Here is a 27,935-nt window from a genome sequence, read left to right on the forward strand (position 1 = left end):
GGGGGCTTCTGTCCAGGGGTAGGGAGGTGGGAGCTTCTGTCCGGGGGTGGGGAGGTGGGGGGGCTTCTGTCCGGGGGTGGGGAGGTGGGGGAGCTTCTTTCCGGGGGTGGGGAGGTGGGGGAGCTTCTGTCCGGGGGTGGGGAGGTGGGGGGCTTCTGTCCGGGGGTGGGGAGGTGGGGGGCAACTGTCCGGGGGTGGGGAGGTGGGGGGTTCTGTCCGGGGGCGGGGGTGTAGAGTTGGGGGGCTTCCGTCCGGGGGCGGGGGTGTAGAGGTGGGGGGCTTCCGTCCGGGGGCGGGGAGGTGGGGGGGCTTCTGTCCGGGGGTGGGGAGGTGGGGGCTTCTTTCTGGGGGTGGGGTGAGGGGCTTCTGTCCGTGGGGCGGGGGGTGGGAGCTTCTGTTCGGGGGCGGGGAGGTGGGGGCTTCTGTCCGGGGGTGTGGAGGTGGGGGGCTTCTGTCCGGGGGTGGGGGGCTTCTGTCCGGGGGTGGGGAGGTGGGGGGCTTCTGTCCGGGGGCAGGGAGGTGGGGGCTTCTGTCCGGGGGTGGGGAGGTGGAGGGCTTCTGTCCGGGGGTGGGGAGGTGGGGGCGTCTGTCCGTGGGTGGGGAGGTGGGGGGCTTCTGTCCGGGCGTGGGGAGGTGGGGGGCTTCTGTCCGGGGGTGGGGAGGTGGGGGCTTCTGTCCGTGGGTGGGGAGGTGGGGGGCTTCTGTCCGGGCTTGGGGAGGTGGGGGGCTTCTGTCCGGGCTTGGGGAGGTGGGGGGCTTCTGTCCGGGCTTGGGGAGGTGGGGGCTTCTGTCCGGGGGCGGGGGTTTGGTTAGGTTAGGTTAGGTTTGGTTAGATTATGCTAGGCTAGTCTAGGTTAGGTTCGGCTAGGTTAGATTAAGTTCATTCTTAGCACCCGACTGCTCGTCGCGTACGCTCCCCTCCAACTCACTCTGTCATCCACGCACATTATTTCTTGTTCTACATCCTCATCAAGAAACCTTCTGGTCTACCTCCATAGGGAGTGTCCTAGATCGAAGCAGCTGGCGCCCTTCGGGACTCACCGATCGCCGCCTTCTGGTCACGGTGGACAGCCCGCGACACGGCGTCCATCCTCTGCAGGGCCCGAAGGCGCTCGGCCTTGGTGATGCGGTTCCCGTCGAGGGTTGTGATCTGGGGAAGGGCACACACCAGCCATTCCCTGTAGCCCTCGTAATCAGTGCACGGGTTCCCAGTCAAGTATCTGCCGGCAAACGGTGAACAACAACTCACGTTACGCGGATCTTGACAATAGCGTTCCATAAGTACACTGTTAGTGGATCAGTGGAAATTCATCCTTAACGTATATCTTGCCAATAGCGTTCGATAAGTAACACTGTTAGTGGATCAGTGAAAATTCATCCCCTTAACGTATATTTTGCCAATAGCGTTCCATAAGTAACACTGTTAGTGGATCAGTAGGAGATCGTCACCACTCAGAGGAGAAACTTATACATCATCGCTAAACGTATATCCTGTCAACAGCGTACCATAAATAACACTGTTAGTGGATCAGTGAGTTTGTGTTTTGTCTCCTCGGAGAAGACCTGATCGAACCATCTCTACACGAAGAATGTCAAGGTAAGAAGGCTCTAAACTCCATCGTTCCTGCTAACCTACTTGTATTTACCTAATTGTAGTATATAGGAAAAGAGTAACGCTCGTGGGGTCCTGTTTCTTACTCTCCAGTGAACTGTACCTAGTTTCAACTTCATGTAAGGTTCCAACATGGTCTGTGTGTGTGTGTGTGTGTGTGTGTGTGTGTGTGTGTGTGTGTGTGTGTGTGTGTGTATTCACCATGGTCTTGGATCACGTGTTGGACTCGTGATCGACAGTTATTAACCTCCCGGAAGAGAGCTCAGAGCTCGTATGACCGATCTATGGGTAATGCTGTGACCTTACACGCACACTCCCCCAACTCCCTGCCCACGAGAGTTGGAGTAACAACCCGCAGCGAAGCGATACTGAAATTATTTCAGCCCTGGGTGGGATTCGAACCCGGACCGCCGTAGTGGCAGGCGGGAACTCTAACCACTGTGTGTGTGTGTGTGTGTGTGTGTGTGTGTGTGTGTGTGTGTGTGTGTGTGTGTGTGTGTGTGTGTGTGTGTGTGTGTGTGTGTGTGTGTGTGTGTGTGTGTGTGTGTGTGTGTGTGTGTGTGTGTGTGTGTGTGTGTGTGTGTGTGCGCGCGCGCGCGTGCGCGTGTCCCACTCGAAAGTAAACACTCTCACGGACTTCCTACCCTAAGTACTACCCATCACCAAGTCCCACTCCACCCCTTCGGAGTCCGAGGTCGATGCTCACACTTCCTCGAGGTTAGGGAGGTCCTGCAGGGAGGCCAAGGAAGTCAGATTGGTGACGAAGTTGGCAGTCAAGTCGACCTTCCTGAGCGCCTCACAACGACCCAAGTCGCCTAAAGACTCCAGGTTGTTCAGCGCTACGTTGAGGTACTCCAGCTCGCGAAGGCGCCCGATGGGTCCTGGAAAGAGCGGCGCAAAGAGACATCACGGGTCAGCAGCCTTCATGGCCCTCTACAGGACCGGTCTATTCCCCTTGGGATGATTTTCCTTAAACCTCCGATTCATCGGCGGTACCGGCCACCTCCAGCATGTTTTCCGCCGTCAAATCATTAATGGCGAACTATTTGGTTTTCTCAACAATTTACATAGAATTTCATTTAGTATGATGGAGGAAAAATCATTTTCCTCTCTCTCTCTCTGTCTCTCTTCTCCCCCCTCTCTCTCTCTCCCTCTCCCACAGTCGGAGGAAAAAAGCTCAGTGTGATGACGTCTTTAAAGGATTTCCTATGGTTTGGTAAAGCTGAATGCAAAAGATGGGGGAGCCTACTACGCTAGGAGGCGCTGAGTAGTAGCTGCGGCCGAAGCCGTCATCTCTGCCCTATGAGGCGCGTGTGTGCGAGAGAGAGAGAGAGAGAGAGAGAGAGAGAGAGAGAGAGAGAGAGAGAGAGAGAGAGAGAGAATGTCAAAACCAATTGAATAAGTACCCGTACGTGTGTCCGTCTTGTCTCTCCGTCTGTCTGTCTGTCTGTCCGCCCGCCCGTCTGACAGTCTGTCTGTCTGTCTGTCCCTATACTGACTGCACAAGTCTTATTCTAATGACACCCCTCCGGCCCAGGGTCACGCGTCAGCATTCAGACGCAATGTTGCGGCGCCGGGCTATTTCAGTCAGCTCAGCATAGACCAAAAGGGCCTTCCTTCCCTTAATTGAGTAATTAAATCGCCTGGCGCCAGCCGGACCGGTAGCTATACAGTGAGCAACAGTGTAAATGTGTGTGTATTCACTTGGTCTTTGGATCACGTGTTGGACTCGTGATCGACAGCTATTTCCCTCCTGGAAGAGAGCTCAGAGCTCGTAGGTCCGATCTATGGGTAATGCTATGACCTTGCACACACACACACCCCCAACTCCCCGCCCACGAGAGTTGGAGTAACACCCTCAGCGCTGCGATACTGATATTATTTCAGCCCCGGGCGAGAGTCGAACCCGGACCTCCGTAGTGGCAGGCCAGAGCTCTAACCACAGCGCCATGAGAGGTGTGTGTGTGTGTGTGTGTGTGTGTGTGTGTGTGTGTGTGTGTGTGTGTGTGTGTGTGTGTACATACATACATACACTTGAGGCAATAAATATCACTACATTAAATATTCGTAACATACAGGAAGAGACACTCGTATGTGCATACATGTATGCGCGCGCGTGTGTACATGCGTGTACGCGTGTATCCATACATGTGAACACTCACCCAAGTCCGCCAGCAGGTTGCCTTGCAGCAGCAGGATCTTGAGCCTCGGGCACCACCTGTGCAGCTGGTCGACGCCCTCGAGGCCCAGCTGGTGGAGAGCCACCTCCTCCAAGGTGGAGAGCTCCCCCTCGTTGTGCTCGGCCCTCCTTCGCAACTGATCGAGGGTCACTGTAGGAGAGGGGGTATTTGCGAACATCATTATTGTTGTTATTGTTATTATTATTATTGTTATTAATTATTAACATTATTATTATTATTATTATTATTATTATTATTATTATTATTATTATTATTATTATTATTATTATTATTATTATTATCATTATTATTATTATTACTATCATTATCATTTTTATTACTATTGATAATATTAATATTATTGTTATAACGGGAAAAAAGAGAGTGATTGGAAAAAAAATAGCGTGGGTTTGGAAGAGAAAGATGGTGTGTAGAATAAGAATTTGTAGTTTGTTAAAAAGTTTTGTCAAAAGCTAAAATTACGAGCTATTTTGTTCATTTATCGTAGCTCGCTTGGTAAGCATACGTTTCAGCATATGACGTTGGATAACAACTGCGAGCCACACTTGATCATGCATGAAAAATATGACCGTGGCGCAAATTATTTTTACTGAAATTGTTTTCACACGATGTTGTGTGCATTCATATGTAATACGGATTTTTTTAATCATAATATGTGTGCATGAGAACACCTACCTAATTTTATTCTATTTTATATTTTTCTTTAACAAGTGATTTATTTAAGTGAAAACATCATTTCATTGAAAATAATTTCGCCACGTTCATATTTTTCGTCGACTGTTCGGGCTAACACAACGTAACGACAATAACGTCAAGTCGGTTTCTGCCTGCACAACATTTTTATGTTATGCTTGAATTGAGCTAGTCAGCTTCTAAGAATCTTGGTGACAATTTTTACATTTCGTCTCTTTATCAAGTGCTTTAATTGAAGTGAAAACATCATTTCATTGAAAATAATTTCGCCACGTTCATATTTTTCGTCGACCTTTTGGTTATAACGACAATGGCGTCCCGTCGGTTTCTGCCTGCACGTTATTTTTATGTTAAGCTTGAAATGAACTAGTCAACTTCTAAGAACCTTGGTGACAATCTTTACATTTTGTCTCTTAAAATCAGACAAATTTATTCGGCTAAGGAGAAAAAATAATATAACACGAAAAAACGGGAATGTGATCAATCATATCCAGTAGACTACACCACGTTAATTTAATGTGATTTAAGTTACTAAAGAACGTTAAGTTTGTTGTACTGATGTACAAACAAAACATTAAATATGAGAGTGTGATTGTCGACATTTCAAGATATTTGTGAACAGTAGAGGTATGTGCTCATTCCTTAACAGATGTAGACAAACTATATAATTCTATGTTTTGCTGATTCTCCCACTACCTGTGTTCTGTAATGCTGATTTTATATTGTACAGGTCTATATGTTTAAGATGCTAAATTCGTTCATGCTATATTTAGCAGTTGTAACAAGTGCAACAACAAATCTACGTGATGTATTCCTTATAATTTTTCAGGTCTATTAGATAATCTTTTCTAAATGTTCAAGGTCGTGGATCACACAGTGAACTCGTGATCGACATCCTACATACACGGAAGCATACCTCGTGGCGCTGTGGTTAAAGTTCTCGCGTGCCTCTACGGTGGTCTGGATTCGACTCCCGCCCAGGGCTGAAATAATTTCAGTATCGCTGCACTGCGGGGTGTTACTCCAACTCTCGTGGGCGGGGAGTTGGGTGTGTGTGCGTGTAAGGTCACAGTATTACCCATAGATCGGTCATACGAGCTCTGAGCTCTCATCCGGGAGGTCAATAACTATCGATCACGAGTTCAACACGTGATCCAAGGCCATGGTGGTGAATTGTGAATCACACACACACACACACACACACCAATAATGTTTGCTATCTATATAAATGACATGGATGAGGACGTGAACTGTTACATGAGCTTCTTTGCTGACGACGCCAAACTGTTAAGGAAAGTAGAAACTGATAAGGACTGTGAAGCACTGCAAGAAGACCTGAATAGGGTATGGAACTGGAGTCAGAAATGGGAAGTGGACTTTAATACTAAGAAGTGTAGCATAATGGAATTGGGAAAAAGCAAAAACAGAATATCAGGAAATATATACAATTGGAACCAAGGCAGTAGGATCCGAAAAAGATTTGGGAGTAATCATCACGAACGACTTGTCCTATGATAAACAGATTAACAAAATTGTCGGGGAGACTTACAACTTGCTAAGATCAATAAAAGTGGCATTTACATACTTGGACGAAGACATGATAAAAAAAATATTGGTTACATTGATAAGGCCTAGACTAGAGTATGCGGCGACATTATGGTCCCCCAGTACCAAAAAGAATATAAAGAAAATAGAAAGAATCCAAAGAGCAGCTACAAAAATGGCACCTGCACTTGCAAACCTATCATACGAGGAGAGATTGGCTAAACTGGAGTTACCGACACTGGAGCAAAGAAGAGAGAGAGGTGACCTACTGACCATCTACAGAATCATGAAAGGCACAGAGATACTTGATAGAGAGGACTTACTTAACTGGGACAAGAGGAACACAAGAGGACATGGAAAGAAAATAAAAAACATAGCTATAGAAGAGAAAAAAAAAACCAGTTTCCCACATAGAGTTTTGGACAATTGGAACAAACTGGATAATGAAATAGTATGCGCAAAAACCATTCATGAGTTTAAAAGCAAACTAGACACTGCAAGATACAATGGCGGGACACCACGAGCATAGCTCCCCTTCCCGCAAAATACAACTAGGTAAATACACACACACACACACACACACACACACACACACACAGAATTTGTTCAAGATAGTGGTGACATGCTTTGCGGTGCCTTGAGCGGAGACCGAACTCGCTACCGCTGAGTTAGCAGACGAAGTCGGTGTCGCTTCTGAAACAAGCCATCGGAATCCTGTTGTCATATGAATGGAATTATATTTTTGAGTTTCCGTATAATTTGCCTTTCTATTCCTGATTTATTTTCGTAAATGGCATTGGTCAGTTTTGAAATGCACATATTAAACGATTGCGTGCTGCAGTTAATTATGCATTGGCTGTCTCACAGCTGTAGCCTACTGAATTCGTCCAACATGCAAGCAATTTATTGTATCTATAGCCAAAACGCAATATCAATATACTTTTTAAATTACACAATATAAGAATCAAATCCTGAATCCGCAGACAATGCTTAAATTTAACTTACAAATTCCCATCGTCCTTCAGACGTATAATCTGTAACGTTTACTGTCGTCGCTATGACGACGCAGTCTAGTAGCAAAGCAGTCTCTATGACATTTTACGTATTTTAAACTTTGCAAATGTCATATATAACTATAACCCTAGATTATTGATAACATATTTAATTTCTACATTACCATTAGTCATTTCACATGAAATTGGTACTCAATTTAATATCAACCAATTTTTTTTTATTATGTACATAAATGAGTGTATGAACGCAATCGGACGCTGTGTGTTCGTCCTGCTGGATAAAGTGAAGAAGAACTGAGAGCCGAAAAAAGTATGTCAGGCAGATTTCAGGTTGATCCTCCTAGCTCCGCCAGCTCAGACAGGTACATAAAGATAGAATCGCCAAGATTTAGTTGTGAAAGGATCATCTTTAGCAACTGATGTATTGATTTTCTCACATCGCTAGTTGTTATGGGACGTCATGGCCCTAGAAGTAACTGGCCTAGTAAAATGAATTACTGCTAGAGTCCGTAACTCTTGCACTGCATTGGCAGCCTGTGTAAACATTCATAGTTTCAAGAGGAACTTGAGTCCTACTCCGAATTGTCGTTTTGTGGAGGAAGGATGACAAAAAGTGGTAGTTGGTCACCTTGCACCGCTTCGACGTACTCGCTGTGAGTCTTTGCACCTTTCTCTTTGGTAGTTCATCGTTTCGCCTAACTCAAGGCGGAGTCAACATGGACAGGTAAAAGCTTCAGTACTGATGTGTGATACTGGTATTTTTTTTTCTTTGTCGATACTCATTTCGTGTATTTAATTATTTTCTGTTCGTATCCTACCGTTTTGTTTCCATAGAAAAAGGTGCTTTGAAAAATGTAATTTTTTTCCTAATTCATTAATGATTATTTTTTTTTCTATAAAATTTGTTTTGCTCATGTTACCTGTTATATAGAATTATATCATTGTCTTCATCATGACTTTGTTTTTCATTTTTTTTATGAAAATAATTACCTCTGTACTCAAGTTGTCAAATTTGTGATATACAAAATTCTGTAAAAATCACTGTAAATACATGAAGCCCATTTAAATCAATTATATAGTTATTTCTCTACATAATCGGAAGAGAAATTAAGAAGATTAAAAATAATGCTGCATCAGTGATTTTGTAAAGAATCTTTTAAACATTGTCACCGACTGTACTACTCGTTCATCGAATAATTTTATAAAGTTTGTAAGATATACAGTCATTGGTAAAGAATTATTTGTCCTGTAGCACGAATGATATTTTTCTGTTCATTTGTGCCATATTTAGGCATATTCAGAAATCTTGAGCAGTTTTGAATATTCTTCAGAGTACTTGAAGTAAAATTTACATCTTAGGATTTTGTTTTGGATGAAAAAAGATTGAATCCTGAAATCATGTTTCATATTACTGCAAGAGATGCTCACTTGTTTTCTCCACTTACTCAGCCGGGTCCACAACTTGTTCATCTAATGCTAGAATGGGACATCAGATTTTTATTTTATTTTATTTTTTATATTGACCAATTAAATTTCAATCCATATTGTCTCTTCCATTTCATAATAACCCCAGACTTTTCAAATGAAGGATACACATAGTTAAAACACTGGATTAGTCTTATACTCACTTAATAAAGAATGTATTTATTTGTGGATCATAAATGAGAATCAAGACTGACTAATTTCTGGAGATCAGAAAAACCATAGACTATTTTTGAGGATAGTATTGATTATTTTATTTCATTAGTTAGTAAAACTTAACAGTAGGCCTACAAGGGTTAGGATGTAAAGTTTGTTCTAGGTAGTGTCAAGACTGCCCATGACTTGGGAACTTGTGTAGCGAAGGTTAAGTTAGGTTAGGGTGATAACCATATTTCCCCCCCCCCCCCTTATTTTTCTTGCTAACTTGAGTGAATCTAATGTTCATTTATACTGGATGACACTTGTTTCACTTGTTTTTTCCCCATCCAAAACTTCAAATACATGCTCGAATACATACAGAACTTGAAATGCATGCTTGCATAAACTTCTTTAGGCAAGGAGTTGGGGGGGGGTAGTAAATGAATGATTTCCAATATAATTAAGCAGCAGATACATTTTTTTTTTTTTTTAAATTATTATTATTATTATTTTTTTTAACTTGATACTGATAGGCAGTCTGTTCCTTTTCACTGGAATTATGCAAATCACAAGAGTATAGAGGAAGTGGATCTCAGGGTTTGGGAATGGAATGTGTAATTAAACGGCAATTATCAAATAATGTAGCCCAGTACCTGATGAATACTGTAGTCTTTTACAAGTGCATTCTTTTAGTATGATCGCTGTTTGAACATATGGAAATATAGAATTCTTTAAGTAATTCTATACTATTTGAAAGCTCCAGTTGCTTTATTTGCAATAATGTATTAGAAATTAGATTGAATATTATTTTGATAATTTTGGAAATTCAAAAGCTCTTGTTGCTTCTAGATTTCCAGAATTTTGCTGAGAATGCAGCCTATACAAGTTAATGCCCAAAAGCGTTTGTATTAGCAAGGGAAATAAATAGATACAGTACTGTCTAAACCATTTCTTTAAAAGAATTTTTTGGTACATGATATTAATTGTAGTGGTGGACTTAAGGAGGTGATAAAAGAGATTTAAGGAGGGCAGAAAAAATAAGACATAGTAGGAGTTAAAGGTGAACATAATTCTCGGAGTGGAGATTGTCTCCAGTCGTAAGTTGATGCCATATGTCTGGTCTCTTGAGGTGTCACTAAAGTATTGAAGGCAAGAAACTTGTCTATATCTGATATAGATACTGGATAGCTTTGAAATGTTAACCTTTGCAGTGTAATGATATTCTGTATTGATACTGTTTTGGCAGACAGTTTTGTTTAACAGGAGGACTGATCAGCTGTCTTAATGTAATCTTGACGTAAACTACATGGGTCAAAAGCTTGCCCCAACAATGAATAAAATTGTGTATTTCCCACTGGAATTGATCATCTATATCATACAAGATTTTATTTATAGTATTAGATGATAATTTCAAGTCATTACTGAATTGATATATGACTCAAGATGACAAACACATTAAAATTAGCCTAAAAGACCATAGAAGAAAAATGTATAAATAACTGAAGGCATATAACAAATCGAGATTCTTTTAACGGAAAAATCTAATGGGACAAGACAAAATAAATCCGGCTAGTAGTGTCAACTGCCACCAAGCTGAAGTTGAGAAAATTTGATATAAAAGCCATTTCTTTCATTCAACTTTGAAAATATTTTTTTTTTTCAAGCATGTTTCTTGGTTTCCCTGAATGCATTGCTTTATGTGCTAAATCCTGTTATTTCATTGATGAATACGGATTCCACTTGAAACAAAAGCTAACACTTGGTTGTACACATACACAGTGAATTGCTGAATGCTGCTCTTATTTAATACAGTCTGGAAGTTTTGTGCCCTTGCAAGTTTATATCTTTGAAAGCATGTTTATATGAGTCATTCTGCTGTGTAAAGAGAAAATATATAAATTCCTAAATTGACTGCAAATTCGGCATCTAAGGATTTGTATTTTTGTTGCAAAGTTTGGTATTCATAAAGATGACGTATAAAGACAAAAGTGACTCAGCACACCTGTTTTATGTATATCTTTTAAAAATCAGCACTGACGGGGAGATTTGTATGAATGCGTTTACAGTTGTGATGAAACAGAAATGCGTTAACTCAAAATATCAACTACATGTATATAATAGGGCATTTTATTATTGTTATTATGATTGTTATCATCATTTATTTATTCATTTTTGTATTCATTATTTTTACTGAATTTTTCTAGATTCAACATGCTTAAACAAAATTCTGTTTACCAGGGAATGTATAATTTATTTGTATCATTAACAGTAACAGAGATAATTCTTGAACCCTTTATAAATTAATTCAGAGTGTATTTAGTTTGTATTTACCTCTTTAGCAGCAGAATCATATTTAAAATGCTTATTGCAGGTGTAAAAAGAAAAAAGTTAAATGCATGTCATTTGAGCTTCATGCTTTTTAGAATACTGTTGTGGTGTGTAGCCACCTTTGCTGCAGCTTCCCTCATAGCATAAAGTGGTGTATTGCAATGAAGGTTGAGAATTGACTGTTATGAAAGCAAAATGTTCATGAATTGATGCTTGTCTTGGCAGGAGGCGATAGTCCATATCATAATATAGGTATATTGTGGTTGCATTTTTTTTTTTTTTTTTTTTTTTCCCTCCCTCCAGTTATGTAGAAATTGAAGTAGGATGGAAAACAGAGGTGCAGCTCAAGAGTGGTGATGCATGGTCTTCAGACCAAACATAAAATCTCTTTCAACCACTTTTTCACCGTTGGAAAGCGGACAATCAGTAGCTGCTCTCCTCCTCATGGAGGGAAATGTCTGTTGAGCAGGGAACGGAGAGGGCAAGAGATAGTTGAGAGTGGAGGGTGGTTGTGGGTGGATGATAAATAGACATGACCCAAAGAGATTTCTCTTATTACTCATGAGTGGACAGTGAGGGAAGGTTGCCATGTCAGTGAATCAGTGGGGGTAAACCAGCTTCAGCTGTTGGGCCTTGCACTGGAGATGCTATGTCTTGCTGCATTGTTTTTGACCCAGGCAGTGGGAAGAGGGGGAGCCCTTCAACCATGAGTTGCCTGGTAGATGCAAAGGGAATAGAAAAAATATAGATAAAATGAAAATATGCAGATATAGCACTGGTAATTGTTATGAAATATTCAGGGAACGGTGACAGTTACCTGCATGTGTTGAACCTTCAAGATAGACATCAGAGAGAATAATCATCCAGCCATCTATTTTCAAGGCCATTAGGCCTGACCCAGGAGATCCATACATCAACTTCAACAATTTTTTCCACCCTTTTACGTAAGGAAACGTGACATCCAATGACGGCCCTTCATAGTATTGTTATGAGCTAAGGAGATAAAGAATCCCCTACACTAATAAAGTGCAGTCAACAGCCAAGTTTGTTTCTAGAAATATCAGGGAGGCCATTGTCAGCTCCTGTAGTGAGGTGGCCATACCCATGTAAGTAATTCTTCAGCGTTAGTACCCCACCTTTCAAATTAAATTCCAAGTGCTTCACGGTCACCTTTTCCTATGGGTAAAAGACATTTCAGTGAGTCAGTCTAGTACTCTGATGAATCACAAGTCCACTCTCTTTGGGTTATCATCTGCATAAGTTGCATGTTTACCATTGGGTCATTGAGTTGTCATTCCCTAGACTGTCGGACTGAGCAGTCCCCAGGGTTTATCATCCGCTGCCATGTTAAATAAGGTGTTTTCTCAGGAATTATTGGTAGCATAATGAATATGTGGATGTGCTGCGTCTTGCTCCATTTATGCTGATCCAGGGCAGTTGGGGAGATGCAGGGATGACCTGTCATCCAGGAGGAGCCAAGAAAAGAGGGAGAGAGGGGTGGTGAATGGGAGTGGAGTATGTGGGGATGAAATGGGTGGGAGTGGATTTATACCTTTTGATTTTGGCTGCTTCCCTTGTAAGAGGGAAAAAGCTCTTGGTATATGTATGTACAAGGAATGTATCACTTTGGAGTGGTAACTTTATTAGTGTGGGACTTTGTCACCAGCTTGGAGTAGTAGAAGAGGAAGGGTCTCTGATTAACATCTCTCCTTATGTGAGAGGGAGGAGGAGGTACTGTTGAATTTAATGGAGAAAGATTTTGGGCCCACTCCAGAGAGAGGGTGCTCTCAAATAACTGCATGAGATTTATCCGTCGATAACCCATACTCTTAAATCGGGTAAGGGTTCAATTCGCTTATATTATTACTCGGATTTATTTAAATTTTATTATTAATATTAACAGTACCATTATTGTTGATAATTACTTTTTTATTATTATGATAGTTATTGATATTTTCTATTTAGAAGTTTTTGGCTGAAGAAACAGAGTGGATTTATATTTTGTTTTAAGGTTAAATCTATGGCAATGATCACTAAATCCTTTAAAGTTTGTTTTAGGTTGATTTCAGAATGTTCTACAGTGAAATACATAAGTAGGTATTATTAGTTACCCATATTATGTTGTGGGAAATATAACAGTTGCTATGAAAGTAGGTTGATCTTTGATTTAGCTTGATTATATAGATTTAGAAAGAATTATCAGGATGTTGCATTATGATTTAGTGTAATGACACAGGCTTAAGGACACATTTGAGAGGGAAATTTTAAAGATTCATCTTTCACGTATTCTATAATACCAAACAATTGCCATACAGGAATGGGGTGTGTGATGTGTACAAGGCCATAGCATGTTGGCATGCCAAACATTTCGTAACCCGCTCAGATTTGCGAGGACAAATCCTGAAGGCAATATGACAATTTTGTGTGGGTGTTAGCCATTTAATTTTAAAATTAGTCCATAAGATTTTTATCTCTTTTTGTCTATTTGAATAATGTGTCGGACTGTTAAAATGTTTTAGAGTAGAATATGTATATTACAGGACTCCAGATGGCGAGGTACAGGAGAGCATTCAGTAGGTGACTACGGTTGTATACAGTATAGTGGTAGAAAGAACAGGGATCATGTCTCTGGTGTTGCTTTTGCCTTGATGTAAGATTTGCGATAGAATAACGAAGTAGGAAGAAAATTACGTGTACACACGCATGTGTGTTTATGTACAATGCACTGTATATGTGTGTGTGTGTGTAATAATAATAATAGTAATAATAATGATAATAATAATATAATTGTTGCCATGAGTTTCACTGTAAGGAAAGCCCACAGCTCCTCACGCTAGCCCTTAGGCTACAAATAATCTCTCTGGGAAGACACTTTTGACTGTAGTCTGTAATGTGTGAGTGTGGGACTGATTTTACGTCACTGGCTGGAAGTGGTAGGAAGAGAGGGGTTGCCGATTTTCACGTGTGTATGTGTGTGTGTCTAATTGTACTATATGGGACTGGGATCTCATGGGGTCCCACTTTATCTCCAGCTGTCATACCTAGTTTTGGAATAACTTTTGTGTGTGTGTGTGCGTGTGTGTGTGTGCGTGTGTGTGTGTGTGTGTGTGTGTGTGTGCGCGCCTTTCACCTCGGATCTGCTGCAGTCTCTGTCGAGACAGCCAGACACCACCCTACGGCAGTGAGCTCAGAGCTCATTATTTGCCGATCTATGGGTAGGTCTGAGACCACTCACACACCACACACCGGGACAGCAAGGTCACAACTCCTTGACTAACGTCCCGTACCTACTCACTGCTAGGTGAACAGGGGTTACACGTGAAAGGAGACAAACCCAACTTATCTCCGCCCGGCCGGGGAATCGAACCCCGGTTCTCTGGCTTGTGAGGCCAGTGCTCTACCAATCCGTGTGTGTGTGTGTGTGTGTGTGTGTGTGTGTGTGTGTGTGTGTGTGTAATTCACCATGGTCATTTGTTGGACTCGTGATCGACAGCTATTTCCCTCCCTGAAGAGAGCTCAGAGCTCATGTATGACTAATCTATGTGTAGTGCTATGACCTTGCACACACACATACACCCAACTTCCCGCCCACGAGAGTTATAGTAAAGACTCTCAGCGCAGCAATACTGAAATTATTTCAGCCCTGGGCGAGATTCGAACCCGGACCGCCATAGTGGCGGCCGAGAACGCTACCACTGCGCCATTGAGTCGTGTGTGTGTGTGTGTGTGTGTGTGTGTGTGTGTGTATGTATATGTTGAATTGTGGTAAGGAAACTGAGGTGGATGAAGGGAGACAAGTCTTGTTTTTAAGTTTATTTCTGCCTATGTACGTAGGAAGGGCTTCTTCAGAGGTTTCCTCCTCTCAAGAAGCCCCTTGTGCGAAACTAGTTGGAAATAAAGTTGAAACAAGACTTGTGCCTTGCTTTATCCACGTCCACGTGTGTGTGTGTGTGTGTGTGTGTGCGTGTGTGTGTGTGTGTGTGTGTGCGTGCGTGTGTGTGTGTGTGTGTGTGTGTGTGTGTGTGTGTGTGTGTGTGAGAATGAGTGAGTGACTCACCATGGTCTTGGATCACGTGTTGGACCAGTGATCGACAGCCATTACCCTCTCGGATGAGAGCTCAGAGCTCATGTATGACCGGTCTGTGGGTAATGCTGTGACCTTACACGCGCGCGCGCGCACACGCACACACACACGCGCACACACGCACACACACACACGCACGCGCAAAACTCCCCTTCCACGACAGTTGGAGTAACGACTCGTAACGCAGCGATCCTGAAATTATTTCAGCCCTGGGCCGGATTCGAACCCGGACCTCCGTACTGGAGGCCGCGAACGCTATCACTGCGCCACGTGTGTATGTGTATATATACATTGTGTGTGTGTGTGTAATTCACCATGATCTTGGATCACGAGTCCAATGGACTCGTGATCGACAGTTACTACCCTCCCAGATGAGAGCTGTGTGTGTGTGTATTTACCTAGTTGTATTTTACGGGAAGGAGAGCTATGCTCGTGGTGTCCCGTCTTCATATCTCATTGTGTGTGTGTGTGTGTGTGTGTGTGTGTGTGTGTGTGTGTGTGTGTGTGTGTGTGTGTGATATGAAGGAGACCCTGGAGCTTACATCTTGATGTTGGCGGGTCGGCTTGAGTGTCTTAATGACTTCAAGAGCTGTGTCAGTCGAGAAGATGATCATCTCTGTCGGGTCACGCACGTCAAACAAGTCTTGTAAGAACGATTCAGTTCCCGCGCGCAGTAAGAGGACTGACTGGCACGTTCCAGGTAGCCAGCAGGGAAGTTCCTCGTACGTGGGGTACCGTCGTAAAGACAGTATGGATCGACGGCGCAGTGGTAATGTTCGCAACCGCCACTCCAGCGGTCCGAGTTCGATTCCCGCCTAGGGTTGAAATAATTTCAGTATCACTGCGCAAGGAGTCGTTATTCCAACTCTCGTGTAAGGTCACAACATTACCCATAGATCGGGTCATATATGACGTCTGAGCTCTCATCCGAGAGGGTAATAGCTGTCGATCACGAGCCCAACACGTGATCCAAGACCGTGGTGAACCAATAGATAGGGCTCCGCAGAATATGATGAATTGATTGGTACCAAGGATGTACGATGTTTTACAAAAAAAAAAAAAAAAAGCAAGGATGAGATTTTGACCCCATCTTCCCGACCCTATGGTCTCTTGTGCTTACACGCGTGACTGAATGTAAGCACCATTCAAGTATATCACATTCTTGGACATGGAACGACCTAGAGAAGGCGAGACTATGCAAGAACCCTATCAGAAAGTCGCGAGCTGAAGAGTTTCATGGAGAAAATGGAGATTATTAACTTGGATATCGTGGAACGGAGTGAAGTCAGAAGGGAGGAAAAGGAAATATTCTGTGGAATAAGATCCTTAATGGAGAATCCTTCAGTGTTTTATCAGATAGAGTAGCTTGGATTGTGACGAGGCTGTGTAAGAGATACAGTATAAAGATATTTCTTGTTTATGTAGCAAACTTCAGAGTTCAGATGATGAAATTTAGTCCTCTGGTGATGCAAGACCTCGCTAGTCTGTCCACCCTCGCCCTTCTTCCTCTCCACTCTCACCCTTCCCCTCGTCACTCTCGACCTCCCCTCATTTCTCGCCCTTGTTCCTCTACTCTCACCCTTTACTCTCACCCTTCCTCTACTCTCACCCTTTCTACTCTCGCTCTTCCCCCTACTCTTAATCTTCCTAATCTCACCTTTCCTCCCTAATATCACCCTTCCCCCTAATCTCACCATTCCTAATATCACCCTTCCCCCTAATCTCACCCTTACCCCTACTCTCACCCTTCCTAATATCACCCTTCCCCCTAATATCACCCTTACCCCTACTCTCACCCTCCCTAATACCACCCTTCCCCCTAATCTCACCATTCCTAATATCACCCTTCCCCCTAATCTCACCCTTACCCCTACTCTCACCCTTCCTAATATCACCCTTACCCCTACTCTCACCTAACCCCCTAATCTCACCCTTCCCCCCTAATCTCGCCCTTCCCCCTAATCTCACCCTTCCCCCCAGTTCTGCCTTTCGTTTCCCCCCCCCTCTTCCCCGTTCCTCATTTCCTCGCTCCCAAACACACTCTCTCCTCTTGATTGTCTCCCCCCAAGAACGGAAGGTTAGGGCGATTCTTGGATACGCAATACGTGTTGCCCGGAAACCCGCCGCCCCGCAGAAGCCGCCAACGATCTCCGTACCCGCCCGTAGATCTCTCTGGGTAGAAACGTTGTGTGGATGCCATGGTGAGGGACGTTTAGTGGTACTAGAAAGGGATCCGTCGCCGGTTGTCGGCTCTCCTGGTGTGCATATGTGGGGAGGGACGCAGTCGATGGTGATGTAGAACTTGTAGCCGATCCGGGGATCGAGTGTCAGCACCTCGGGGCTGCACGGAGGTGAAGATCTTGAAGACGGGGGTGGTGGTGAGGTCAATGCAGGGAATATCCAGCGCTTCTAGCCTCGAGGGACCATAGGGCACTGAAGAGGCCGAAGAGTCTATAATATAGAGGTTTTGGTCAAGGAGGGAGAGTAGATATTATTTATTATTATTGTTATTAGTAGTAATTTATTATATGATTTGCTTTTATTTATTATTATTATTATTATTATTATTATTATTATTATTATTATTATTTGTTTCATATATTTTGTGGAGACGTGTCTCCGGGCATAAAAGAATGTTACGTGCCTCTGGTCCGTAAGGGTGCCACCAAACTTTTTGTGGGGAGCGTTAAATACAAGTTGATATACCATACCATAGTAGGGTTGGGTGGGAGCAATGCTTCTCTATATTGTCGAATATTTCTTTCTCGTGTTTATTGGATAATGGGCGTTCCTTGTGTGCGGTTGTACATTAACATGGTCCTTGTGATGCTGTGCTCGTTAAGGGGCCAGCCAATGGGAGAAGGGGGCGCGTCCTGACGTCACGTGCACAGAGAAAGGTGATTGGTGGAGACACTGCGATTCCCCCAGTTCGATGCTTGGCCCCGGACGAAGGCCGATTTTGATGCGTCGGGCGACAAGGGAAGGATAAGAGGAAAGAAACTTGCCTTTGTAAAAAATAATTAAATAAATATATGAATAAAAGTATCAATGGTGTCCAAGGAACTAATAATAGGAATGTCATGTTCCGATTTTTAGAGAGAGGGAGAGAAAGAGATCCCCAATAGAAAGGATAATGTGCACTACGCCCTTGGATAGCTTGGGCAAGTGGCAGTCACTGGGAATGCAACCAAGTCCTTTTTTACAAAAGAATTTTTGCGAAGAACCTTTTGCGTGGCAAGTGTCTCGTCGAGTGCGACACTGGAGAGATTGAGAGGCGAGTTGCTCGCATCAGACAAGTGAGCGTGGCTACGAGTACCTACGAGTGGGACTTTAGTGCTTACGAGTGCCTACGAGTGGACTTTGAGCGCCTACGAGTGTGCACGAGCACCTACGTATGGACACGAGTAACTACTAGTGCCTACGAGTAACTACGAGTAACTACGAGCGCCTACGAGTAACTACGAGCGCCTACGAGTAACTACGAGCGCCTACGAGTAACTACGAGCGCCTACGAGTAACAACTAAGAACTTGCGAGCTCACTTGCGAACCCAAAAGGTCGACGCAAGGGATTTGTCCACAAGGATATGGATAGTGGCGGCACTGGTCTGGTGTACAACGAGAACCCCAAGTTTGGATTACGGTCGGTCGTCCTCATAGCTGTTCCTTGGCGGCGGAGTCTCCCAGGCTGAATGGAATCGTCGAACCTAAGCCAAAATTAAATATATATATATATATATATATATATATATATAATATATATATAAATATAAATATATATATATATAGATATAAAATATATATATAAAGATATAAATATATATATATATGTATATATATATATATATATATATATATATATATGCTGATACATAATGGGAAATCAAGATGGATAAAGGGACTTCGTCGGAGTTTATTCCTGAACAATTTCGTCCTCCGAAGAAGCTCAGTGGTAATCTTGTCAGGAATGGATATAGGACAAGACCTGTGTCTTCTTTATCAACCTCCCTCGTATATGTGTATGTACATGTATACATGTGTGTGTGTGTTTGTGTGTGTGTGTGTGTGTGTGTGTGTGTGTGTGTGTGTGTAGGAGTAACCACCAGGGAAGATCAACGAAGCGGAGCGCTTTCGTGTATGTACATCATAAGTACACAGCCTTCACAAGGGATGCTACGATGCCGCTGTTCCGAAGTGCTGATGAACACAGATTTGGCAACTGCGCACTCTCGTCAGTGGCTATCGCTTATCGCGTTCAACAATGCACGCAAGTCGCCCCCAATAAAGTTGTTGTTATGCTCGGTCAGGGGCCCCGGGGCCTTGTGCCATACCCTGAATAATTAATCAGTCGCATTGAATAAATGATTGTGGAATTTACCAGAAGATTTTTTATCTAATTTAGTTTGGTTTTCAATTTTATTTTTGTTGTCGTTATTGTTATTAATGTTTTGTCATAATTTTCATTATTATTATTGTCATTATGATTAATATTATAATGATAGTCATTATTATTATTATTATTATTATTATTATCATTATGTTTTTGTCTTCAAGGGTGGAACTGTTTTAACACTTTCGAAATTTGACTAAGGCAAAATATTGTTAGATCGACAAAAACCATTCTTTATGAAGGCCTTGGACAGGGATGAGGTCCCTAAGAATTTTGTTCCGACCCAGTTAGTCTATTTTACAACAATCGGGGAAACACGAAGGCGATGTAAACGTAATATTCAAATGTGTTTTTCTATTTATTTATTTAAGAGGGACAGTAGATGTGTAAAAATGATCAACATTCTTTTACTCGAGTCGAATCTCCTGTCGCGGAAATTGTGCGTGTCTCGGGTCCGTAAGGGTATTAACCCATCTACGGCCACAGCAATGATAACGCAACCCCCCTCCCCCCAGTGGAGGGAGTGGGTGGGTGGGGGAAGGTAAACATACCCAGTGGCAGCCACCATCGTGCCATCGGGTCAACAGCAGCTCATAAGCTTTGGCTGTTGGTCCATTACCAAGGTCTTCCTACATCGCCCGCTCGGCTTTGGATCTCTGCCCCCTCTCCCACCTCTACTCCTTCCTTCAGAAATCACTTCAGAAACGCTATCCGATCTCCCCTTTTTTATTTTAATTTTAATTAATGATGATGATTATTATTATTAATTGATTATTAATTATTAATTATTATTATTATTATTATTATTATTATTACTCCCTGTATCTTCTCTCTCTCCCCCTCCTTTCTTTCACTCTGTCCCTCCTCCTCCTCTCCTCTCTTACACTCCCTCCCTCCCTCATCCTTTCATTCACTATCCCTCTCCTCTCTCCCCTCTCCCCCTCCCCGATCTCTCCCCTCCCCCTCTCTTTTTCTCATGTTTACAAGAGATCCCGCTCCAGATTAGGATTTCCTCCGATCATCGTGTTCTTATTGCTTAGGAATCGCTGCGCTTTCTGCTCAGCCTACTACCAACGCCATGGGCTTAACCTATTCCACGGCAACGGCGCGCCAGTCCATTTGGGGAGACCAATTCACAAATACATCATCGTCTAGCGCCTTGCCTATCTCCCTTCTTGTACATTTTCATCCTCTTTCTCCTCCTCAACTACCTCCTCCTCCTCCTTGTCTAACTTTTCCTCTTCCTCCTCCTTGTCTAACTTTTCCTCTTCCTCCTCCTTGTCTAACTTTTCCTCTTCCTCCTCCTTGTCTAACTTTTCCTCTTCCTCCTCCTTGTCTAACTTTTCCTCTTCCTCCTCCTTGTCTAACTTTTCCTCTTCCTCCTCCTTGTCTAACTTTTCCTCTTCCTCCTCGTCTGCCTCATGTCTTTCTCTTCGCCTACCTCTCCCTCCTCCTGTTCGTCTACTTCTTTCTCCTCCTCCTCCATCTCTTCCTCCTCCTGGTCGTCTATCTCATCCTATTCCTCCTTCCCCTTCGCTCCAGCCGCCGCCGCTGCCTGTCTGGTCGACTTGACGTCACAACTTTGGTGGCGTCGAAGTTGTGACGTCAAGTCGGGCGAGAATTATTCTGGACGAGACTTCTCGAGCTATTAATTATTATTGCAATACACAGCGAAAGCACTCTTAACTGTGTGGCGGTGGTAGTCTCTTGGACTGCAAACTCAGCAGTCCGCTCAGGACTTGGAAACTGTTTAAACTGTGAACCTCGCATCCAGGAGCATAAGAGCTGTCGCGCACGAGCCCAACACGTGATCCAAGACCGTGGTGAATCTCACACGATAGGAAAACATGCCTGGGCAGGGAAGAAAGAGGAGGGTGTCCGAGTGAGTGGAATAGGTAGGCTCATTTCATACGGACCGACTTTTCGCCGTGCGCCGTCCACGACACGACGTCGTGCTCTCAAATAACCATGGGTGTCTGAATGTGGACGCTTTCACACGGCACGACCACGCGTGAAAGTGTCCATAGACACCTATGGTTATTTGAGAGCACGACGTCGTGTCGTGGACGGCGCACGGCGAAAAGTCGGTCCGTGTGGAACGACCCAAAGAGACTGCGGGGTCCGAGGAGAGAGAGAGAGAGAGAGAGAGAGAGAGAGAGAGAGAGAGAGAGAGAGAGAGAGAGAGAGAGAGAGAGAGAGAGAGAGAGGCAGGCAGGCTCCATCAGCGTCGTCTAATATGCCGGAGTTGCGACTGAATGAGTTTGTTGCATCCTCGACCTCCTTCCCAAACCGTCGTCCTTGATCGGGTTGCAGGACCTGGAAGCTGCATCTCTCTCTCTCTCTCTCTCTCTCTCTCTCTCTCTCTCTCTCTCTCTCTCTCTCTCTCTCTCTCTCTCTCTCTCTCTCAGTCCTGTCCTGTCCTGTCCTGTCTTGTCTCTCTGTCATGTCCTGTCTCTTTCTGTCCTGTCCTGTCTCTCTGTCCTGTCTCTCTTTCTGTCCTGTCCTGTCCTGTCTCTCTTTCTGTCCTGTCTTGTCTCTCTTGCCTCTCTTTCTGTCCTGTCCTGTCCTGTCTTGTCTCTCTTTCTGTCCTGTCTTGTCTCTCTTGCCTCTCTTTCTGTCCTGTCCTGTCCTGTCTTGTCTCTCTCTCTGTCCCGTCTTTATCTTTCTGTCCTGTCCTGTCCTGTCTTGTCTCTCTCTCTGTCCCGTCTTTATCTTTCTGCCCTGCCCTGTCCTGTCTTGTCTTGTCTCTCTTTCTGTCCCGTCTTTCTCTCTCTGCCCTGTCCTGTCTTGTCTCGTCTCTCTTTCTGTCCCGTCTTTCGTCCTGTTTTTCTCTCTCTCTCTCTCTCTCTCTCTCTCTCTCTCTCTCTCTCTCTTCTCTCCTCTTTCTCACCACCACCGTTGCCACCACTTCCGCCGTTATGGCACAGCCGCTCTATCGATCTACCCGATCCAGATGAGAGTGGTGGATCCTCTTCTGTGGTATGCAGAAGCAGGGCTTCCTGGCAGGAGGGTGATCGCGGGCAGGAGGAGGACCCCGATGCTCGAACCGTTCAGACTTGGTTTCGAAAAGAAGAAATGACTGAGCTGCTGTGTACAGAAACGCTTGGAAATCTTCTGCCAGTGTCAGAAGTCGTCGCGATTTTGGCGGTGCGAGGAGAGAAGGAGGAGGAGGAGGAGGAAGAGGAAGAAGTATGTGTGTGTAGCATTACAATGAAACTGCCCTAGATGGTATCTCCAGTTCGTCAGTTCTGTCGAAAGTGAACGAGATTTCATGGTTAGTTCAAATTTCATGAAACTTCAGAATATTAAAAGAATATTCTGAATTTTCATGAAATGTACTTTGCTTTAAAAATTCATGATAGATCTTTGTCTCCCACATCAAGAAGGAAGAGCATACAAACCAATCATGGAAAAAAGAAAATAAAGCATTTGAGGTTAAGAACCAGGCTGATTAACAATGGAATTGTATTTGAGGTTAAGAACAAGGCTGATTAACAATGGAATATTGGGCGGAGTGATAGTGAAGGTCAGACACATTGCAACTTCTGAGAATCTTCATGAAAGTGGCAGTTGCTGACAAGACTAACGAGTTAAACACCAAGTGAGGGCGTAGCCTTTATTTGTATGACGTTTTGCTTATTACAGCATTTTCAAGTACATAGTTGTGATACTTGTGTACTGGAAAAAACTTTAATAAGCAAAACATCGTACAAATGAAGGCTGTCCTCACATGTATTTGAAAAAGCTGTAATAAGCAAAATGTCATACAAATAAAGGCTCCATCCTCACTTGGTGTTTAACTCGTTAACTTCTGAGAATGTATTGAGCAAAGTGAGCTTTAGAACGTAGGAAAGGTGATGGTCATGGTGGGCCTTGGAAAATGGGTTGATACAGTGGGAAAGTTGGTTGTCACATTTTAATGTCGCCAATAGTAGCGAAAAGTGTCCGAACATTCAGCAGTGAAAATGGTTCTGGTGCACAGGAAGAGTGGAGATTAGGTTAGCGGAGAAGTATCGATAGATAGTGGTCAGGGTACACGTGGGAAGGTTGTCCATTAACATATGAACAGTAAACAGATGGTGTGCCTGTGAAACATGAGCCGTGATTGAAAAAGAATTGCATAAAATCCTCGTAGGTTTTTGGGCAGGGAGATCACGTTTGAAGTGTGGAAGCTAAACATTCATTTTAATGATTTCAGAAAAAAAAAATCTGGGAATTCATGTAGAATGATTTTTTTGTTTACATATCAGAACAAGAACCCTTTTTTGATGTCAGATACTTTTCACCCATGTACTGTATCAGTGGCACATCAGTCAAGATGTATTTCAGTTATTATAGTCACGGACACGTGTTTGTGTCTTCGTTTGTCCACGTGGTCTTAAGTCAGGCAAGGGCAACACAGTGCATGACACTACAAGAGTTACAGATGACTTGATATATATGTTTTTAAAGCCTGAAAACCAGTGAGATGAGAGTAGTGTACCTCTTTATTTGTTTTATGTATTAATTTATCATTCTTACAACTTTTATGTAAAGGTAATAGGTTGTGCATGATTACAAGGTAATAAAACAATGCTAATGATATTACAAACTTAAGGTAATTCTTACAAAGGTTAGTGGACAGTTTGTGCATGGCTCAAAATATAGTAAGCTGGTGGACTGCTTGTGCATGACAATATATAAGTAAAGGTGTGAGACAGTTTGTGCATGACTGAAAAAGTAAAGGTATTGTAATGAAAATAACTTTAGTTATGCTAGTGGTAAAGCAAACGTTTTTAAAATCCAAAGATTTTGAGAGCATGGTTGGAAAAGGATTGGTTTGAAAATATTGCATACCCAGTAAATGAAAATGTTATTGTGAGTGAATAGCTATTAACTGGAGGAAAACATCCAAGTTATCCATAGTTACCTATGAGGTATAGGACTACTTGAAGAAATGGCCAAGGCATTTTAAGCATTGCATATCTATTATGACTCCAGGAAAATGCCTAGCTAAAGGCTGTAAAGACAGGTAATTATTTGAGTAAATATTTCTTCACATTCAAAGAAAACGGAGATTTCTTCCTTATACTCTATCACACTTTTGGTCTTCCTATGGTGTTGACATTATTAAATGCAATTATATCTTAGTCCTGATAACAGGAATTTTCTTAAATCAGAAGTTTGATCTGCAATGGAAACATGAATTAAAGTTAAAAAAAGAAAAAAAAAAAAGAGAGAAGAAAAGAATCCCGTATGAGGAAGGAGCCAAATCAAAAGGCAAATACCTACTCCCACCCATTTAACTCCCACACACATATATATATATATATATATATATATATATATATATATATATATATATATATACACACACACACACACTCTTACATTGTTAGATATATTTTTATATCATAGAAAACTATTTGCTTCAGTCTCTCTTTTGTGGTCACTTGCATGTAATATCACAACCCACCTTAACCAGCTTCAGCACTGCCTGAATGAAGGTTGAAAAATTCTTAAATGGGGGTTGAGCAGACACAAGAGTTTTGCTTAAAAAAAATCCTTGTTTGTACAGTACTGCATAAACAGGCACAAAGGTTGTTGAGAAACGAGCAAAAAAAAAAAAAAAAAAAAAATTATAGGTCCACATTTACATAGTAGTTAATATACCACAGATGCACCCCCCCTTTTGTCTTTAAATTGATAACTGGAGAATAAGGTGATGTGACCCAAGATGGAGCAATTGTGAATCTTAAACTAAGTATATTAATTGGAGAGTAAAAGAAGATGCTACAAGTGTTGCACCTTTCCTATATAGTGCACTTAGATCAAATTAAGTAAATACAAAAGTATCACACTCCACACCCCGCTAGTTGACCCAAACCTCCTAATTAATGCCATGAACCGAAAATAGCTCATTAATGGCGTAATATGGTCCATGAGGACAGATGTGTTGGTGCATTGTCAGCATTGTGATGCAATATCCTGCAATTAGATAAACACGTTGCATGAATACGTGGCTTATAAATCATAAAGATGGGAAGGGAAAGGAAGGTGAATATGGTATAAAGGAGGTGAGAGCCATTAACATATTCGATAGGAGGATATTCACCATAGATTTTGTTTTTTGCCGTTGCCAGATAATTTTACTTAGCTTAAAGAATGCTGCCATAGTAATGCTGTTAAAACCAGCTCTTTTAGTCCCTTAAACTGACGCTTCACCGCTTTTGTTCTTGTTAATGCCAGATGACTGTATTTTGTTTGGGAACTGTCATTAACAAGCGAATTAATCTTTTAGTATCATGACACACAACTGGGTAAAATAGTCTTTCATTAACCAAAATAAAAGTCCCTTATGTTCCATAGAATTTTTATCCAATTATTATTATATATGGGTCATTATCCTGTAGGAAGTTTTAAGAAGAAAAGGAAACCAATTTGGGTAGATGGTTTTGTAGAATCTATTTTTATTAGTGCCAGCCATTTTTATTCTGCTGAAATTCAACCCTGGACAGAACGAGTCTTGGCAAATAAAGACTTCCTTCAATGTAGTGTTGGCCGTTTGGTTAAACAAAATATTTTTGGCATTAGCTAGAAGAAAACATGACACTGAATTAGTGGGTTTAGAGAGGATTTCTAGATAGATTATATTTTCTCTTAGAAATAAGCAGCTCATCATTTTAAGTTAAAAAGCATGATCCCTCATTTCTTTAAAATATTTCACTCACTTTGTGTGTATCTTTTAATTAACTGATAATAAATAAAGATAAGTAAAGATTATTTTATTTCTTTGTGTAGTTCTTATTTCCCTGTTAAGCTAAACTAATGGGCAAGAACATGTGTTTTGTATGAAAGGGACAGTTGCCAACAAATCAATAAACACCACAAATGAGGACGGAGCCTTCATTGTATTAGTACGACGTTTTGCTTGTTATTACAGCTTTTTCAAGTACATAGTTTTACTACACATCATGTGTAGTATGACTATGTACTTAAAAAGCTGCAACAAGCAAAGCATACTAATGGCTCCGTCATCACTTATGGTGTTTATTTCGATAAACATGTGTTTCTTATAAACTGTAATATGTTATCGTTTAGTATAGCATTGGGTTTCATTTTAACAGCTTAATAAATATCAGGGACTTTTGAGCTTGTTACATTGGCAAAAACCAATGTTTTTATCTCTGTTGACAATATTATAGCAAAAGGGTGGTAAAAGATATTTAAAGAAGGCAGTAGAAAGGATGTATAAAGCTAAAAGTGATAAAATGATTATTGAGTGATTTATTACATACACAAACACAGTCATAAAAATAATGTTGTGTGACTTTGGTCAGTAGGGATGTCACTGAAATCTAAAAAAAAAAGAAAAAAAGATAAATGAAAAATAACTTACTTGGCCTTGTGCCATAAAGTTTATAAATTCATTCATTCAAAAGTATAAACTGCATAAAATTTTAATCCCTATCCCATATGGGGTTGAGAGTTTGTGCTGAGAACCAAATTATTGCTAGTTTTTGCTCAGTAGTTAATGAACAGGTTAGGATTCTGTTTTATTTTTAGTTGGTTACCTTCCAACCCTTTTTTTTTTTTTTTTTCATTTACTCTCTTTTATTTGTCATTCATGTATGTCCATCTTCCAGAATTCTATCAAAATTGCAACACTTTTCAGAACTTCATCATCAATAGTGACATACTGTAGTTTATTGTTTGGTTGGCCAAAGGCTTTTACTCCTCTGACTCGTAGGGTTATTTTCTGAACTGACGTTTTGTTTAGCCTCGAGTTGTAGTCATTATAAAGGGAGATTCTGTTCACCAAAAAGTTGTCCCCTAGACTGTAAGTGTAAGAAATACAAACGCTTTCTTTTTCAAGTCCATTAAAGTAGCCGTATTTAAGGCTTCATCCAGTGGTGAATTCTTTGTCCATAAATAAGGAAGCCACCTTTATATTTAACCCTTGCAGCACAATTTCACCTTGTGTCAATCTTGTTTTGGGTAGTACCATATGTTTTTACTTAATTGAATGAGTATTTTCATCCTTGAGAATGTTAATAGGGAGATGTGAGACAATGATTTAGTTTTTCTTTCTTTCCTATTTTTTTTAAATATTTTTTCTTTTAACTTTATTTTATTGTTATGTGTAAGAGTTTGTGTATACATGTGATATACAGCCTGTTATATATTTGTTATAGCTTACAATTATCACAACCTTTCATATTTGTAAATTGGTGCAATTTTCTTTACAGTGGTGGGGAGGAAGGGGGGGGATCCACTGTTGATGAGGACATGTCCGAGGTTGGACAAGAAACCTCAGGCAATCCCCAACTGCCCCCCCGACCCACATCTTCTAGCGGCCAACATTCAACAAATGGTAAATAGAATTATGATCCAAACGGATTTCTCCCAACAGCTATCGAGTGAACAACACATTACCTACACCCATCATGCAACAACAACACCAACCACTGA

General features: G+C 42.0%; 2 protein-coding genes across 15 annotated transcripts in view; one reads left to right on the forward strand and one right to left on the reverse strand.

The window, feature by feature from the left end:
• tilB (touch insensitive larva B) overlaps positions 1–7,102 on the reverse strand; it is a 20,190-nt gene extending 13,088 nt beyond the window's left edge. Inside the window, exons 1-4 of the mRNA XM_076207487.1 lie at positions 7,057–7,102; positions 3,775–3,942; positions 2,319–2,493; positions 1,042–1,220 (exon numbers count right to left, since the gene is read on the reverse strand). Coding sequence (XP_076063602.1) covers positions 1,042–1,220; positions 2,319–2,493; positions 3,775–3,942; positions 7,057–7,066 — 532 coding nt within the window. The 5' untranslated portion in view covers positions 7,067–7,102. The remainder of the gene's footprint in view (positions 1–1,041; positions 1,221–2,318; positions 2,494–3,774; positions 3,943–7,056) is intronic.
• The window catches only part of l(2)k01209 (uridine-cytidine kinase-like lethal (2) k01209), a 40,925-nt gene continuing 14,564 nt past the window's right edge, over positions 1,575–27,935 (forward strand). For 2 of the 14 annotated variants that reach the window (XM_076207479.1, XM_076207485.1), the window contains exons 1-2: positions 1,575–1,597; positions 27,713–27,837. In XM_076207479.1, the coding sequence (XP_076063594.1) occupies positions 1,590–1,597; positions 27,713–27,837 (133 nt within the window). In that variant the 5' untranslated portion in view covers positions 1,575–1,589. Of the gene's footprint in view, positions 1,598–7,277; positions 7,427–7,455; positions 7,789–13,552; positions 13,586–22,737; positions 22,759–27,712; positions 27,838–27,935 lie in introns of those variants that run through there. The other 12 variants (XM_076207473.1, XM_076207480.1, XM_076207471.1 and 9 more) reach the window with 11 other exon arrangements.

The sequence above is a fragment of the Oratosquilla oratoria genome, chromosome 24 (assembly GCF_046742065.1).
Source record: "Oratosquilla oratoria isolate Oo_2021 chromosome 24, ASM4674206v1, whole genome shotgun sequence".
Taxonomy (NCBI): Eukaryota; Metazoa; Arthropoda; class Malacostraca; order Stomatopoda; family Squillidae; genus Oratosquilla; species Oratosquilla oratoria.